Source organism: Marmota marmota, unplaced genomic scaffold (genome assembly GCF_001458135.2).
Source record: "Marmota marmota marmota unplaced genomic scaffold, marMar, whole genome shotgun sequence".
Taxonomy (NCBI): domain Eukaryota; kingdom Metazoa; phylum Chordata; class Mammalia; order Rodentia; family Sciuridae; genus Marmota; species Marmota marmota.
Window position 1 is genome coordinate 4,198,441 of NW_025999891.1, and position 12,190 is coordinate 4,210,630.

Below are 12,190 nucleotides of genomic sequence, written 5' to 3' on the forward strand. Positions count from 1 at the left end.
TGATGTTCAACAGAATCACTTTGAGGTCTTGTTAAACATCAATGGCTAAGCCCCATCCTAGAAATTTTGATTCAGTAGATCTGAAATGGCGTCAGAATTTGCATTCCTAATAAATTCCTGGATGCTGTGTTGCTGCTGAATGGGAACCATACTTTGAGAACCACTGTTGTTGGCTAGGCACAGTGGTGCATGCCTATAATCTCAGTGACTTGGGAGGCTTGAGGCAGGAAGATCAAAAGTTCAAGACCAGCCTTGGCAATTTAGCGAGACTCTTTCTCAAAATAAAAATTACATATTGGTGGTAAAGAGCCCCTGGATTCAATCCCCAGTATCAAAACAGAGGGGATCTGAGGCTGCACCTCAGTGCTCAGTCCTCCAGAAAAAGAGAGAGAGAGAACCACTGTTATAAGCAGTAGAAATGTGACTCTCAAGGATTTAATAGTCTCATGGCTTTTGGTGTACCTTAATGGAAATCAGTGACCTCGAGGATCTGTGAGGCCCAGCCCTACACAGCTCATTTTGATTCAGTCTTGACTTTGTATCTCCTGCATATACAACCTCCTTATTACAGAAATACAAAGAGGGAGGAGATGCAATCATTGTCTTGGTCTCTGTAGTTGAAAAAATAGTAATAAATAAATTAAGAGTGTTTGGGGATTTAGCTCAGTGACAGAGCACTTACCTAACAGGCAAAGGGCCCTGGGGTTCAATCCTTGGCATTGGGGAAAGGTTGGTATGGAAACCAAAAAATAAGGCAGCAAAAAATAAATAAGAGAACTATGACAGAAAGCAAAATACAAGTGCCAAAAAATGACAACTAAACCATGCAGAAAGAGATACAAGTTACATATATAATCTGGAAAGAGCTCATGGAGAGAGAACTGTGTCTGGTTATCTATTACTGCATAACAAACTACCCCAAAACTCAGTGGCTTGAAACAGAAACTAGCTATTATCTTTCACAATTCTGAAGGTTGACTGGGATCAGCTGGATGGTTTTCTGTTCCACATGTTGCTGGCAGACACTGCAGTTGTTTGGAGGACAGATTGAGCTGGTATGTCCAAGATGACACATTCACATAGCAGTATCTGGTACTGCCTGTTGACTTGGAGTTCACCTGAAGCTGTTCATTGGAGCACCTCAAGTATCCTCCTTGTGGCTTCTCCCAGCATGACAGCAGGGCTCTGAGACGGAACATTCCAAGCACATAAAAGTGGAATCTGCAGATCTTATAAAGCTCAGGCTTGGAAGTTATACCACGTCATCTCTGCTGCATTCTGTTGATCAAAGCAAATCACAAAACAAGCCCAATTGTACAGATGGGAAATGAACTACCTCTGAATGGGAGGCGCAACAAAAATTTGCAGCCATTTTGAATCCACCACAGGTTGATTGAGGCAGGCCTTAAAGGATGGCAAAAAAAAAAAAAAAAAAGAGAGAGAGAGAGAGTTTTGACAGGCATAGCTTTCCTAAAGGAAGGGTATTCCAAAGGAAGAAATAGCAAGTTTTCAGTTTAATCAGGAGGGAGGGTAGCTGATGTTGGCCAAGGAAGATGGAATGGGGCTATGTGGCAGGGGACTTTGAACAGCAAGTGGAAGAGCTTAGGCTTAGACTGAAAGACTTTAAAAACTGTGGAAGACCTCTTGGTGATTTTATTGGCATTGTGCAGAGTTTGAGAATGATTCTTCAGGCTCCAAACTAGTTCTTTATTTCTTTTCCCACAAGTTCAGTGTTAATAGAGCTGGATTTGGCTTCTTTAAGCTTGAGAAGGAATATTCATTGATCAACTGATTATGAATGATGCTGAGTAAGCATTTTGAAGGATAAGAGATCTCAGTTCTGAAGGACGGGCCAAAATAGGAGTTTAGGAACATGCAGCTTGTGCCAGGCCTACCTAGGCTTTTTCCTGCTGCATCAAAGGGTTAGTTACTTAGTCTTGCCCTTGTCTTTTCCTCACAGTAACCCTCCACTGAGTGAAGAGATGTTGCCTCCCGGGGAGTGGATGTGTCACCGGTGCACTGTTCGCCGAAAGGTAATAATGCTGCTTCCTGAAGGCTTTGCTCACAATGCCAGATCTAGAGCACTGATACTCTGGAGCTAAGATTGCCTGACCCTGAAGGCATTTTCATCCCTTCGTGTTTCTTCTCAGTCCTGAAATCACCCTACTCACCCCATGGTGACTGTTTGGAATCTAGTAGGGCCTAAAAATCCAAACATGGTTGCTAAAATGGGCAGAAGTGTGTTAATTTACTGAGCTACATTTAGTTACTGGTGACAGGAGTAGTCTGATCTTACCGACCTCCTGTAAATGGCCTGAATGTGGCAGCCATAGCTGGGAAACAGCAGAGGAAAGGCCACTTCTCCAGTTTGATGGAAAAGGGGTTTTTCTTCTTACCTAAGGCAAATAAGTCACTGGTTTCCAGAGACTTGGCCAGGTGTATTGGGGAGAGGATTTTGAACCCATTTTTCTCTTCACCTACCCTTCCCCTGGCTTTGATAATTCAGTACTGGCTTTAGGAACATGGTTCATTATTTCCTGCTTTGAGAATTTTTGTTAGGTATAAGAGTTAAATTCTCACTTGTCAAAAAAGGAAGTAGAAGTGTTTCCACTCAGATTATGACTGACCCAATCTTCAGATTACAGGCTGTGGATTAGAATTTGTAAGTTGTTAGCCAACCCTTGCCCTCCTGCACACTAATTATACACCCAGCAATTTTCCTTTGTTGTGACATCACCACCTTTTCCTGGCCCCTGAATATGATGTCACAATGGAGAATGACTTCCTTGATTGCAGAAACAGGATGAGGAGATGATTCACAGATTGTGGTTTATGTCTGTAACAGTTTGGGGCCTTTAAAAAGAAGATAAACAGGCTGATCTTTTTTCAGTGTGTGCACAAGAGTTCCTATTAAAAAGGAAGCCCAAGCCAAGTCAGTCACCTAACCACAGCTATAGTTTAATTTTTAAAGTCCATAAACCAGGCTGCTTCCAACATCCTTTCCTGTGCATCCTCAATTAGTTTAGAACTAGGCCAGTTGGAGATACCTGCCAGCCAGAAGGCCTTTCAGGAACTTGCCATGCAAAGAAGCTGGACCTGAAAGGGTTGGGAGGAACGAAACAGAAGAGGTAAAGCCAGAAAATGAGGATTGAGAAAAGGAACTAACATTATATCGGTACCTATCATATGCTAGGTGTTTTGCTATTTACTTTTATTTCATTTAATCTGTGCAGCCATCTAAGGATGCTAGTAGTAGATCTCTATTTTAGAAAGGAAGAAACTGAGACTGAGAAATGTAGAATAACTTTTCCCATGGACTCAAAGGAATTGACAGAGCCAATATTTGAACCAAATTCTATCTCATTTTAAAGCTCTGTTGTTGTGTCTTTTATCAGTTTTTTTTTTTTCTTTTTTTTTAGAAGCAGGGCTACTTGCTGGGAATTATAGTAAGCTTTTTTCAAAATAGGGTGCTTCTCCTAGTTGCCACTCCGACCTGCTTTCACATGGACCTCTTTGTTTACTGGTACAAATCTGCCTTTTTCACCATCATCACTCTGTTTGGGGCTCCTGTATTTATAATGAAGTCGATTAAAATGAAATATCCTCTGGGCCTCTGATGTTTAGGTCCTATCATGATTCCTAGTGGAAGCTAGATCTTTCCCCAGCTCAGAGCCATCCCTTTCAAATATGTGACCTTCTTTGTCTCTACCATTTTTCCCAGAAAAAGAGAATAAAGTTTTACTCATCTCGCTTTGTAGGTAGAGAAATTTCTGCCCACCAGCCTGAGTCACCCAAGGTCAGAGGGAATCGGTGGCAGAACTGGGACAAGATCCCAGATCTTCTGACCGGAGACCAGTGTTAAACCTTCCCTTGGCCAGTCTATTTGGAATCCTAGAGGAAAATGTATTATCAGTCATCCAGTCCTACTGAGTACACTTAAGCTTTTTCCATTTCTCCATCTTCTAAGAAATGTCACTTTCAGAGTTCTAGTTAAAGTTGAAACACTGGAAGCCATCTTTCTTGGACACCATGATTGACCTCCACACGCTATCAGCTCTGCCTTGTAGTTAATTATCTTATGTGCCAGCACCCGGCCTCCCTGAAAGGGGAACTCTACTGGCCTGTTTTACCTTTGCTTTGGAACATTTTCTCTATTTTAGCAAAGTTTTAAAAGTCATCAGAAAGTCAGGATGCTCCAAAGCAGACTACAATGCTCTTGTTGATTTTCACTGTTATTCTTATTAAATTTATTCTCATTGTGTTAATTTTTTAGCCTTTTGAACCTGTACTTTGTATACACATGATATGTATCATGATGAGTTATAGTTAATGATGTGTAATTTGTGTAATTGTTTCTAATTTTCCAATACTTTTTGGTGATTTCCCCACTGCAATAGTTTTCTCAGCTTTAGTTTAGTTCAATTTAGTGTGTCAACTTTAACAGACCAAGTCCCAAGGTGAATGATTCTGTGATATGTAAGGGACTTTGTGATTTTCATTAATGATCTAGCAGGACATTGTACACGCATCTCTTTCTATTTTGTGGTACTTTTCATGATGGGCCCACCTATTCATTTGCACAGAAACGAGAGCAGAAAAAGGAGCTGGGCCATGTCAATGGACTGGTGGACAAAACTGGCAAACGGACTACATCACCCAGCAGTGACACTGACTTGTTGGACAGATCAGCTAGCAAAACTGAACTCAAGGCCATTGCCCATGCCCGGATTCTGGAAAGGAGAGCCAGCCGGCCTGGCACCCCCACATCCAGCGCCAGCACAGAGACTCCCACCTCTGAGCAGAACGACGTTGATGAGGACATCATTGATGTGGACGAGGAGCCAGTAGCAGCAGAGCCGGACTATGTGCAGCCCCAGCTGAGGCGGCCTTTTGAGCTGCTTATTGCTGCCGCCATGGAGCGGAACCCCACCCAATTTCAGTTGCCCAATGAACTGACTTGTACCACTGCACTACCAGGTTAGCCACACCATCATCATATCTCCTCCCCTACCCCAGCTTCCCCAAAGGATTATCATCCATCAAAGAGCAGTGTTGCCTGTGTAGCCACTGTCTCACATTCCTATTCCTTGTTATGCCTGGAGAGATCTTTGAAGGTTTTTAGCTAGTACAGTGCTTATTCAATATTCCATTTTTTTTGAGTCTCCAAACTCCTTTCCTGCCCCTTCTCAGTATCTTATATTTTTTTTTCCAAATTGATGCTACTTTCATGTGGTGCAAAATTAAAAATATAAGCTGGGCCTGGTGGCACACTCCTGTAATCCAAGCGACTCAAGAGGCAGGAGGATCTCAGGTTCAAGGCCAGCCTCAGCAACTTAGTGAGACCCTCAGCAACTTAGCAAGTCCCTGTCTTAGAAAAGTAAAAGGACTGGGTATGTAGTTTGTTGGTAATGTACGCCTGGGTTCAATCCCCAAGACCACACACACACCAAAAAATATATATAAAATATGAACACTTACAATGAAAAATTTCCCTTCCACGCCTGTTATCCACCTTCCTACCCTTCACAGGAAACCACTGGTTGATTCTTGTGTATCCTAGAATTTCTTTGTGCGTGTATAAGCAAATACAGATACGTGTGTGTATTTTTTCCTTAAATAACATACTAGATATACTGTTCTGCACCTTGCTTTTTTTCACTTCACAAAATATTCTAGAGGTATTAATATATTAATATAGAAGTTCCTCAATTTTTTTTTTTTGTGCTTGCATAATGGTCCATTGTACAGATGTGCCACAATTTAGCCAGTTTCCTATTAACTGACATTTAGGTTGTTCCTAATCTTCTGTTACCAAGATAGTGCTTCAACAAATAACTTTGTAATTACATCATTGTGTACTACATGTAATAGATATGTGGGTATTATATGTAGGTTAAATTCCTATTAGAATTTCTGGGTCAGTATGCATTGATAGCTCTGATAGATATTACTAAATTACCAATTTGTAATATCTGTCTATTACCAATTACCCTCTTTTATTTTTTTTTTAACCAAGTCTTGGTTTCTATTTGATACCATTGATACCACAAAGCTTTTAGATATATTTTTCTTGCTAGAGAAAGAGAAATTGGTGGAAAGTTTTAAAAGATGCATATGGAATCAAGGCATTTCTGATTTCTATAAAAATGTAAATTTGTAGTCTTTTCTTCAGCTACCTTCACAGAATAGTCTTTGTTGACCATTTGACTTGGGCATTTATATTTCTTAGGTTGCCAGTGTCAAACCCAGGTTTCTGATCACTTGCTGTTTGTAAAACAGATGTGTTACTGCTATAGAACAGGTGACTTTTGCTCCCTCATGAACAGTCTCTGACTTATATCTGAGTCTCCTTTTTCCTCTCTTCCTATTCATTTTCTCACTCGAAACCAGCTCTGGGGGCCTCAGAAAGATCCATGTCTGGGCAGTTCAGCATCACCAATTTCTCTTCTAGGTTCTAGCAAGAGGAGAAGAAAAGAGGAAACCACAGGGAAAAATGTAAAGAAGACACAGCATGAGTTAGATCACAATGGTCTTGTTCCCTTACCCGTCAAAGTCTGCTTCACGTGTAACAGGTATTTTCTTCTATACCAAAGGGCTCTTCCTTTATATATTCAGCAAATGGTGCATTTTTTTTTCTTCTATCACCTCTTTATTTATTGATGGTATGAATACATAGAAATTGACTGATTGAATGACCAGAGCCTTGAAAGTATTAATAAATTCCCTGAAGAATAATAGTACAGGAGTACTATTAACTATGTTGCTAGAGACTAGAACAAGAAAAATTGGTCTTGAATTGAAGCATGAGATTATTTAGATTAGAGAACAGGAAAAATTATGGTCGGTAAGGCATCATGTTCCTGGAAAAGACAAAGTGTTTTGAAATCAGTAAAGATGCCGGGCATGGTGGTACACACCTGTAATCCCAGCAATTTAGGAGTAGAGGCAGGAGGATCACAGGTTCAAAGCCAGCCTCAGTAAAAGCGAGGCACTAAGCAACTCAGACCTTGTCTCTAAATAAAATACAAAATAGGGGTGGGGATGTGGCTCAGTGGTCAAGTGCCCCTGAGTTCAATCCCCAGTACCAAAAACAAAAAGTACAAGTATATATGGTAGTTTAATCCCCAAGTACAAGTATATATGGTAGTTCAATCCCCAGTACCAAAAACAAAAAGTACAAGTATATATGGTAGTTTGGTCTGAATGATTTATTTAGAAATAGCCCCTGTACTACCCCAGTTATATCTTCCTTGGGTCACTGGATTTCTTCAAATAGGATCTCAGTGACAGAAAGCAGCTACTTCAATTACTGAAGCTGAACTTGTTGGCTAGGGTATGTTAGAAGGACTACATTATGGTCAGGATAGGATAGCAGGAGAAAATAGCTATCAAAAACAATTTGGGCATGGTAGTACATGCCTGTAATCCCAGCAGCTTAGGAGGCTGAGACAGGAGGATCACAAGTTCAAAGCCAGCCTCAGCAATGATGAGTCACTTAGCAACTCAGTGAGACCCTATTTCTCAATAAAATACAAAAATTGAGATGGGGATTGTGGCTCAGCGGTCAAGTGTCCCTGAGTTCAATCCTCAGCCCCACCCCACCCCACCCCCCCAAAAAAAAAAAAGAAGAAGAAGAAGGTAGTATTTAATGGATGTGGTGGCACACACCTTTAATCCCAGGTACCCAAGAGGCTGGAGCAGGAGGATCATAAGTCACCAAACTGGGTGACTTAAGGAGACCTTGTCTCAAAATTCTTTGAAAAAAGGGCCAGGAGTGGGCTGGGGCTATAGCTTAGCAGTAGAGAGCTTGCCTAGCATGTGTGAGGCACTGGGTTAGATCCTCAGCACCACATAAAAATAGACAAAATAAAGGCATTCTGTCCATCTGCAACTACAAAAAAAATTTTTAAAGCGGTGGGGGGGGGGCGCAGGAGTATAGCTCAGTGATAAAGCGCTCCTGGGGTTTATCCCCAATGCTGAAGGGGGGGAAAGGTATTCTATATCAATAACAAAAGTAAGAAGTATCTCACAACAAAAGCTATAGGGAAATAGACAAAGTACTTTCTCTCTTTTAAGGAGTAGAGAGCAGAGTTCACTGTCTTCTCCAGTGGGTATGACCTTTGACCATTCTTGCTCTGGCAGCCACTTTAGCTGTACTCCAAATAAACATTCAAGTCATCACAAGAGACATTCTTGTCAGAAGAGAGAATAATGGAGAACCTGGTGGTAGCCCCCAAATTCAGCCACCTTTCTGATCAGAAGTATAACTGAATCATTGGGGTAGGAAGATGTGGGAAAATGCTGTTAGGATTAAGGAAAGGGGGTTGTTCCACAGTGCAGAATTATTCTGAATTTTTCCATCTTAATACAGATGTGGCCAACATCTCTTTTTCTTTTGGCAGGAGCTGCCGTGTGGCCCCTCTCATCCAGTGTGACTATTGCCCCCTCCTGTTTCATATGGACTGCCTCGAGCCACCGCTCACTGCCATGCCCCTGGGCAGATGGATGTGTCCGAATCACATCGAACATGTGGTGGTAAGCACAGCAGTGTCCAATCAATCCTCTATGGGCACAGCTGGGGTGTGGACTGATTCAGTAGAAAGCATATTAAGATCAGCTTTGTTCCAGAGTTCACAATAATAAGGAAATAAATGGTTGGCTATCTGGAATATATGTGTCGCAGTCTCCAAATAAGGTTCATTTCTTCTGTTGCTTTAATTCTTTATAACCACATGTATTGGTGTTCAGTAAGTTGAAATAATGAATGTTGTGGGGCCAGGGATATAGCTCAGTGGTAGAGCACTTGCCTAGCATGTGTGAGGCTTCAGGTTTGATCCTTAATACCACATAAAAATAAATAAAATAAAGGTATTGTGTCTGTCTACAACTAAAAAAAAAAAAGGAATGAATGTTGTTATCACCAGGAGTCTTGGATACATTTTCTACACTTCTTTCCAAGGCTAGAACACAGCTGTCATTAGCTATCTCCAAAAGGATTTGTCCTTCTTAGGCAGTTAGAACAGATAACAAGATGGAATGGGAGAGGGCTCCAGGAGGAAACCTTTCCAAACCAAAAAGGTAGCTGCTTAAAAGCATTGTGGCATAGTCTGTAATCCCAATAACTAAGGCAAGAGGACTGAAGGTTCAAGGCCAGCCTAAGCAACTTAGAAAGACCCTGTCTCAAAATATAAAAGAAGCCGGGCGTGATGGTGCACACCTATAATCCCAGTGGCTCTGGAGGCTGAGACAGGAGGATCATGAGTTCAAAGCCAGCCTCAGCAAGGACAAGGCACTAAGCAACTCAACTGAGACCCTGTCTCTAAATAAAATACAAAAAATAGGGCTAGGGATATGTCTTAGTGGTCGAGTGAGTGCCCCTGAGTTCAATCCCTGGTACCAAAAAATATATGTATATAAAAGGGCTGGGATGTGGCTCAGTGGTTAAGCACCCCCTGGGTTCACTTCCTGGTACCAAAAAGGGGAAGGAAAAAAAAAAAGGACATTGTCAAATCTGGGATGAGGAATATAGCTCAATAGTAGAGCACTTGCCTAGCCCTGAGTTCAATGCCCAGCACTGGAAACAAAAAATAACATCATCTACCAAATGACATTAGTCATGAAATAATTAAAGACTGCCATACATGGAGCCTGGGAATGTTAGTTAGTGGTGAGGTGCTAACTAGCATTTGTGAGGCCCTGCATTTGATCTTCTTTGTATATGGAAGAGTTACTTTGTATTCTTTTGATTTGTGCCACTTAGATTTATCTAAGAGGAAGTGTCTCAGGCTGGGGTTGTGGCTCAGTGGTAGATCACTCGTCTAGCACGCATAAGGCACTGGGTTTGATCCTCAGCACCACTTACAAATGAAATAAAGATATTGTGTCCACCTACAACTAAAAAATAAATATTTAAAAAAAAAGGGGGGGGGGCGCTGGGGATGTGGCTCAAGTGGTAGCGCACTTGCCTGGCATGCGTGCGGCCCGGGTTCGATCCTCATGCACCACATACAAACAAAGATGTTGTGTCGGCCGATACTTGAAAAATAAATATTAAAAATTTAAAAAAAAAAAAAAAAAGGAAGGGTCTCTAAGGCTCATTGTGAGTGACTCTTTTCTTCCTGCCAAACCAGGAAAAAAAAAAAAAAAGACCATAAGCAGTTTATCCAAATACAGATCTTAAAGAGCAACTTTCCAGTGAATGAGAAATTACTAATTAGCTAATTTTATTAGCCACTTAAAGGTTGTGCCTAATTTGCCAATTAGGAAGCTTCCAAAGGAGATTCTTTCTTTTGAACTTAAGCGTAGGGAACCAAATGAGGAAGAGGAGAGTGGCGTGGGTTCTCCATACCTTCAGTAGGCATTGCAGAAACTCTTCTTTCTTCTTTCCTGTTAGCCTCTTAAGAGGTGACCAAGTTTCCCCCCTTCCATGAAGGAAGACTGTCGTATCAGGATGGGTTCACAGAGGTGCTCCCTTGAACCCTAGAGCAGGAAAGGGGCAGGGCATATAGGATCCTCATCCAACTATTGGACAAGCTCCTCTGTAGGAACAGTCCTGCTTCCTCTGTGAGTCCCTTCCTGTTGGGAGTTTGGGTCTCTTGGGGGTCTGAAACCTGGTGTTGCTGGGAGGATACCCTGACAGAGTACTCTGAACTAGAACTGACGACTGTCAGGCTGAATTCTTAAGGATACTTCTTGACTAATTCTCTGTTTCCTTTCTTTGAGCCTCACTGGGAAACAGGAACATATCAGCTGAGGAGGAAAGTCTCATCCATGTTGCCTTACTCTCTAGCAAGAGTGTTGGCATCTTGTCCCTGACTGAAGGATCCCATTTGGCTGAAAAATTCTGGTTTTTTGTTGTTGTTTTTAATATCTCAGAGAATGGGGCTACCTGAAGGTGGGGATACCTTTCAAGATTCACCACAAGGGTATTTCTGGTTTGTCTCTAGCTGAACCAGAAGAATATGACACTGAGCAATCGGTGCCAGGTGTTTGATCGTTTCCAGGACACCATTTCGCAGCATGTCGTCAAAGTGGACTTCCTGAACCGAATCCATAAGAAGCACCCTCCTAACCGCCGTGTGCTCCAGTCAGTCAAAAGAAGAAGCCTGAAGGTGAGTCACGGATCTGGTACAGGCAGGATGATGGTGTCCTGATTGCCTTTGCTTGATAAATAGAGAGGGCCATTTTCCCAGTTTTACAAACATGGAGACCGTGAAGACCTAGAGATTTGTCTTTGGTATCTCAGCAAGTAATAAACGTTTGTTTGTTTGTGGTGCTGGGGATTGAACCCAGGGCCTGTGCATGCAAGGCAAGCACTCTACCAACTGAGCTATATCCCCAGCCCAAATAATGAATGTTAAACTTATGTTTTAGTACTTGAGCATGTTGAGGGCCAAGCCTCAAGTAGGCTTTCAAAGTCTGCAAGTCTCTGGTCCTCCAAAGATAAGCACTCTTCAGCCCATGCCACCAAACCTAGTTGTGCTTGGATGTCAATTTCTCCTCACCTGAAGTCACCCTGTCTGTCCCCATTATATGTCTTCTGTCCAAGAGCCATCTGGATCTTTCTCTTTTGAGATAAACTCACAGTCCTATATACCAGCAAAAAAACAGCAATTCTCAAAAGTGGCCACTTGATGGCAGCCACACTTTAAAATCGCACCACACCCATCACCTCCTGTGGGTGTTAGTCCTAGCAAGGTGCTAACTGTTGAGAATTGTGGAACAAACTCTTAACTGGATAAATATTTCTCCTTCAATAGAAACACGAAGTTTTCTAAAACTAAAGTGTTTCCAGTGGTGGTATGCCTCAGACCTCAGTTAAATGGATCTGCAAGTAATCAAGACTGTGTGATTTACTGTGTAGACAGAGAAGCAAGCCTGACTACTGAAGTAAACGCCCAGGAGGCCTTGATAAAGTCCCATCATTGTTTTGTTCCTCCTCCACTGTTTTTTTTTTTGTTACCTGGAATTGAACTCAGGGACACTCGACCACTGAGCCAAATTCCCAGCCCTGTTTTTTTTTTTTGTTGTTGTTGTTGTTTTATATGCCAATTTCAAGGCCCTTCATGATAATTCCTGACACATTTCACACAATAATCTAGAAAAGAGATAATTTTGGTGGTATTCAAACTGTTCTATCTGACTTGACCTTTTGGTTCTAGTTATAAATCTCATGTAGACCACTCAAACG

General features: G+C 41.7%; 1 protein-coding gene across 6 annotated transcripts in view; it reads left to right on the plus strand.

Moving 5' to 3' along the window:
- Phf12 (PHD finger protein 12) overlaps nucleotides 1-12,190 on the plus strand; it is a 44,391-nt gene that overhangs the window by 21,383 nt on the left and 10,818 nt on the right. For 5 of the 6 annotated variants that reach the window (XM_048793865.1, XM_015501084.2, XM_015501081.2 and 2 more), the window contains 5 exons: nucleotides 1,961-2,033; nucleotides 4,584-4,977; nucleotides 6,452-6,572; nucleotides 8,403-8,535; nucleotides 10,947-11,111. In XM_048793865.1, the coding sequence (XP_048649822.1) occupies nucleotides 1,961-2,033; nucleotides 4,584-4,977; nucleotides 6,452-6,572; nucleotides 8,403-8,535; nucleotides 10,947-11,111 (886 nt within the window). Of the gene's footprint in view, nucleotides 1-999; nucleotides 1,056-1,960; nucleotides 2,034-4,583; nucleotides 4,978-6,451; nucleotides 6,573-8,402; nucleotides 8,536-10,946; nucleotides 11,112-12,190 lie in introns of those variants that run through there. The other variant, XM_015501082.2, reaches the window with a different exon arrangement.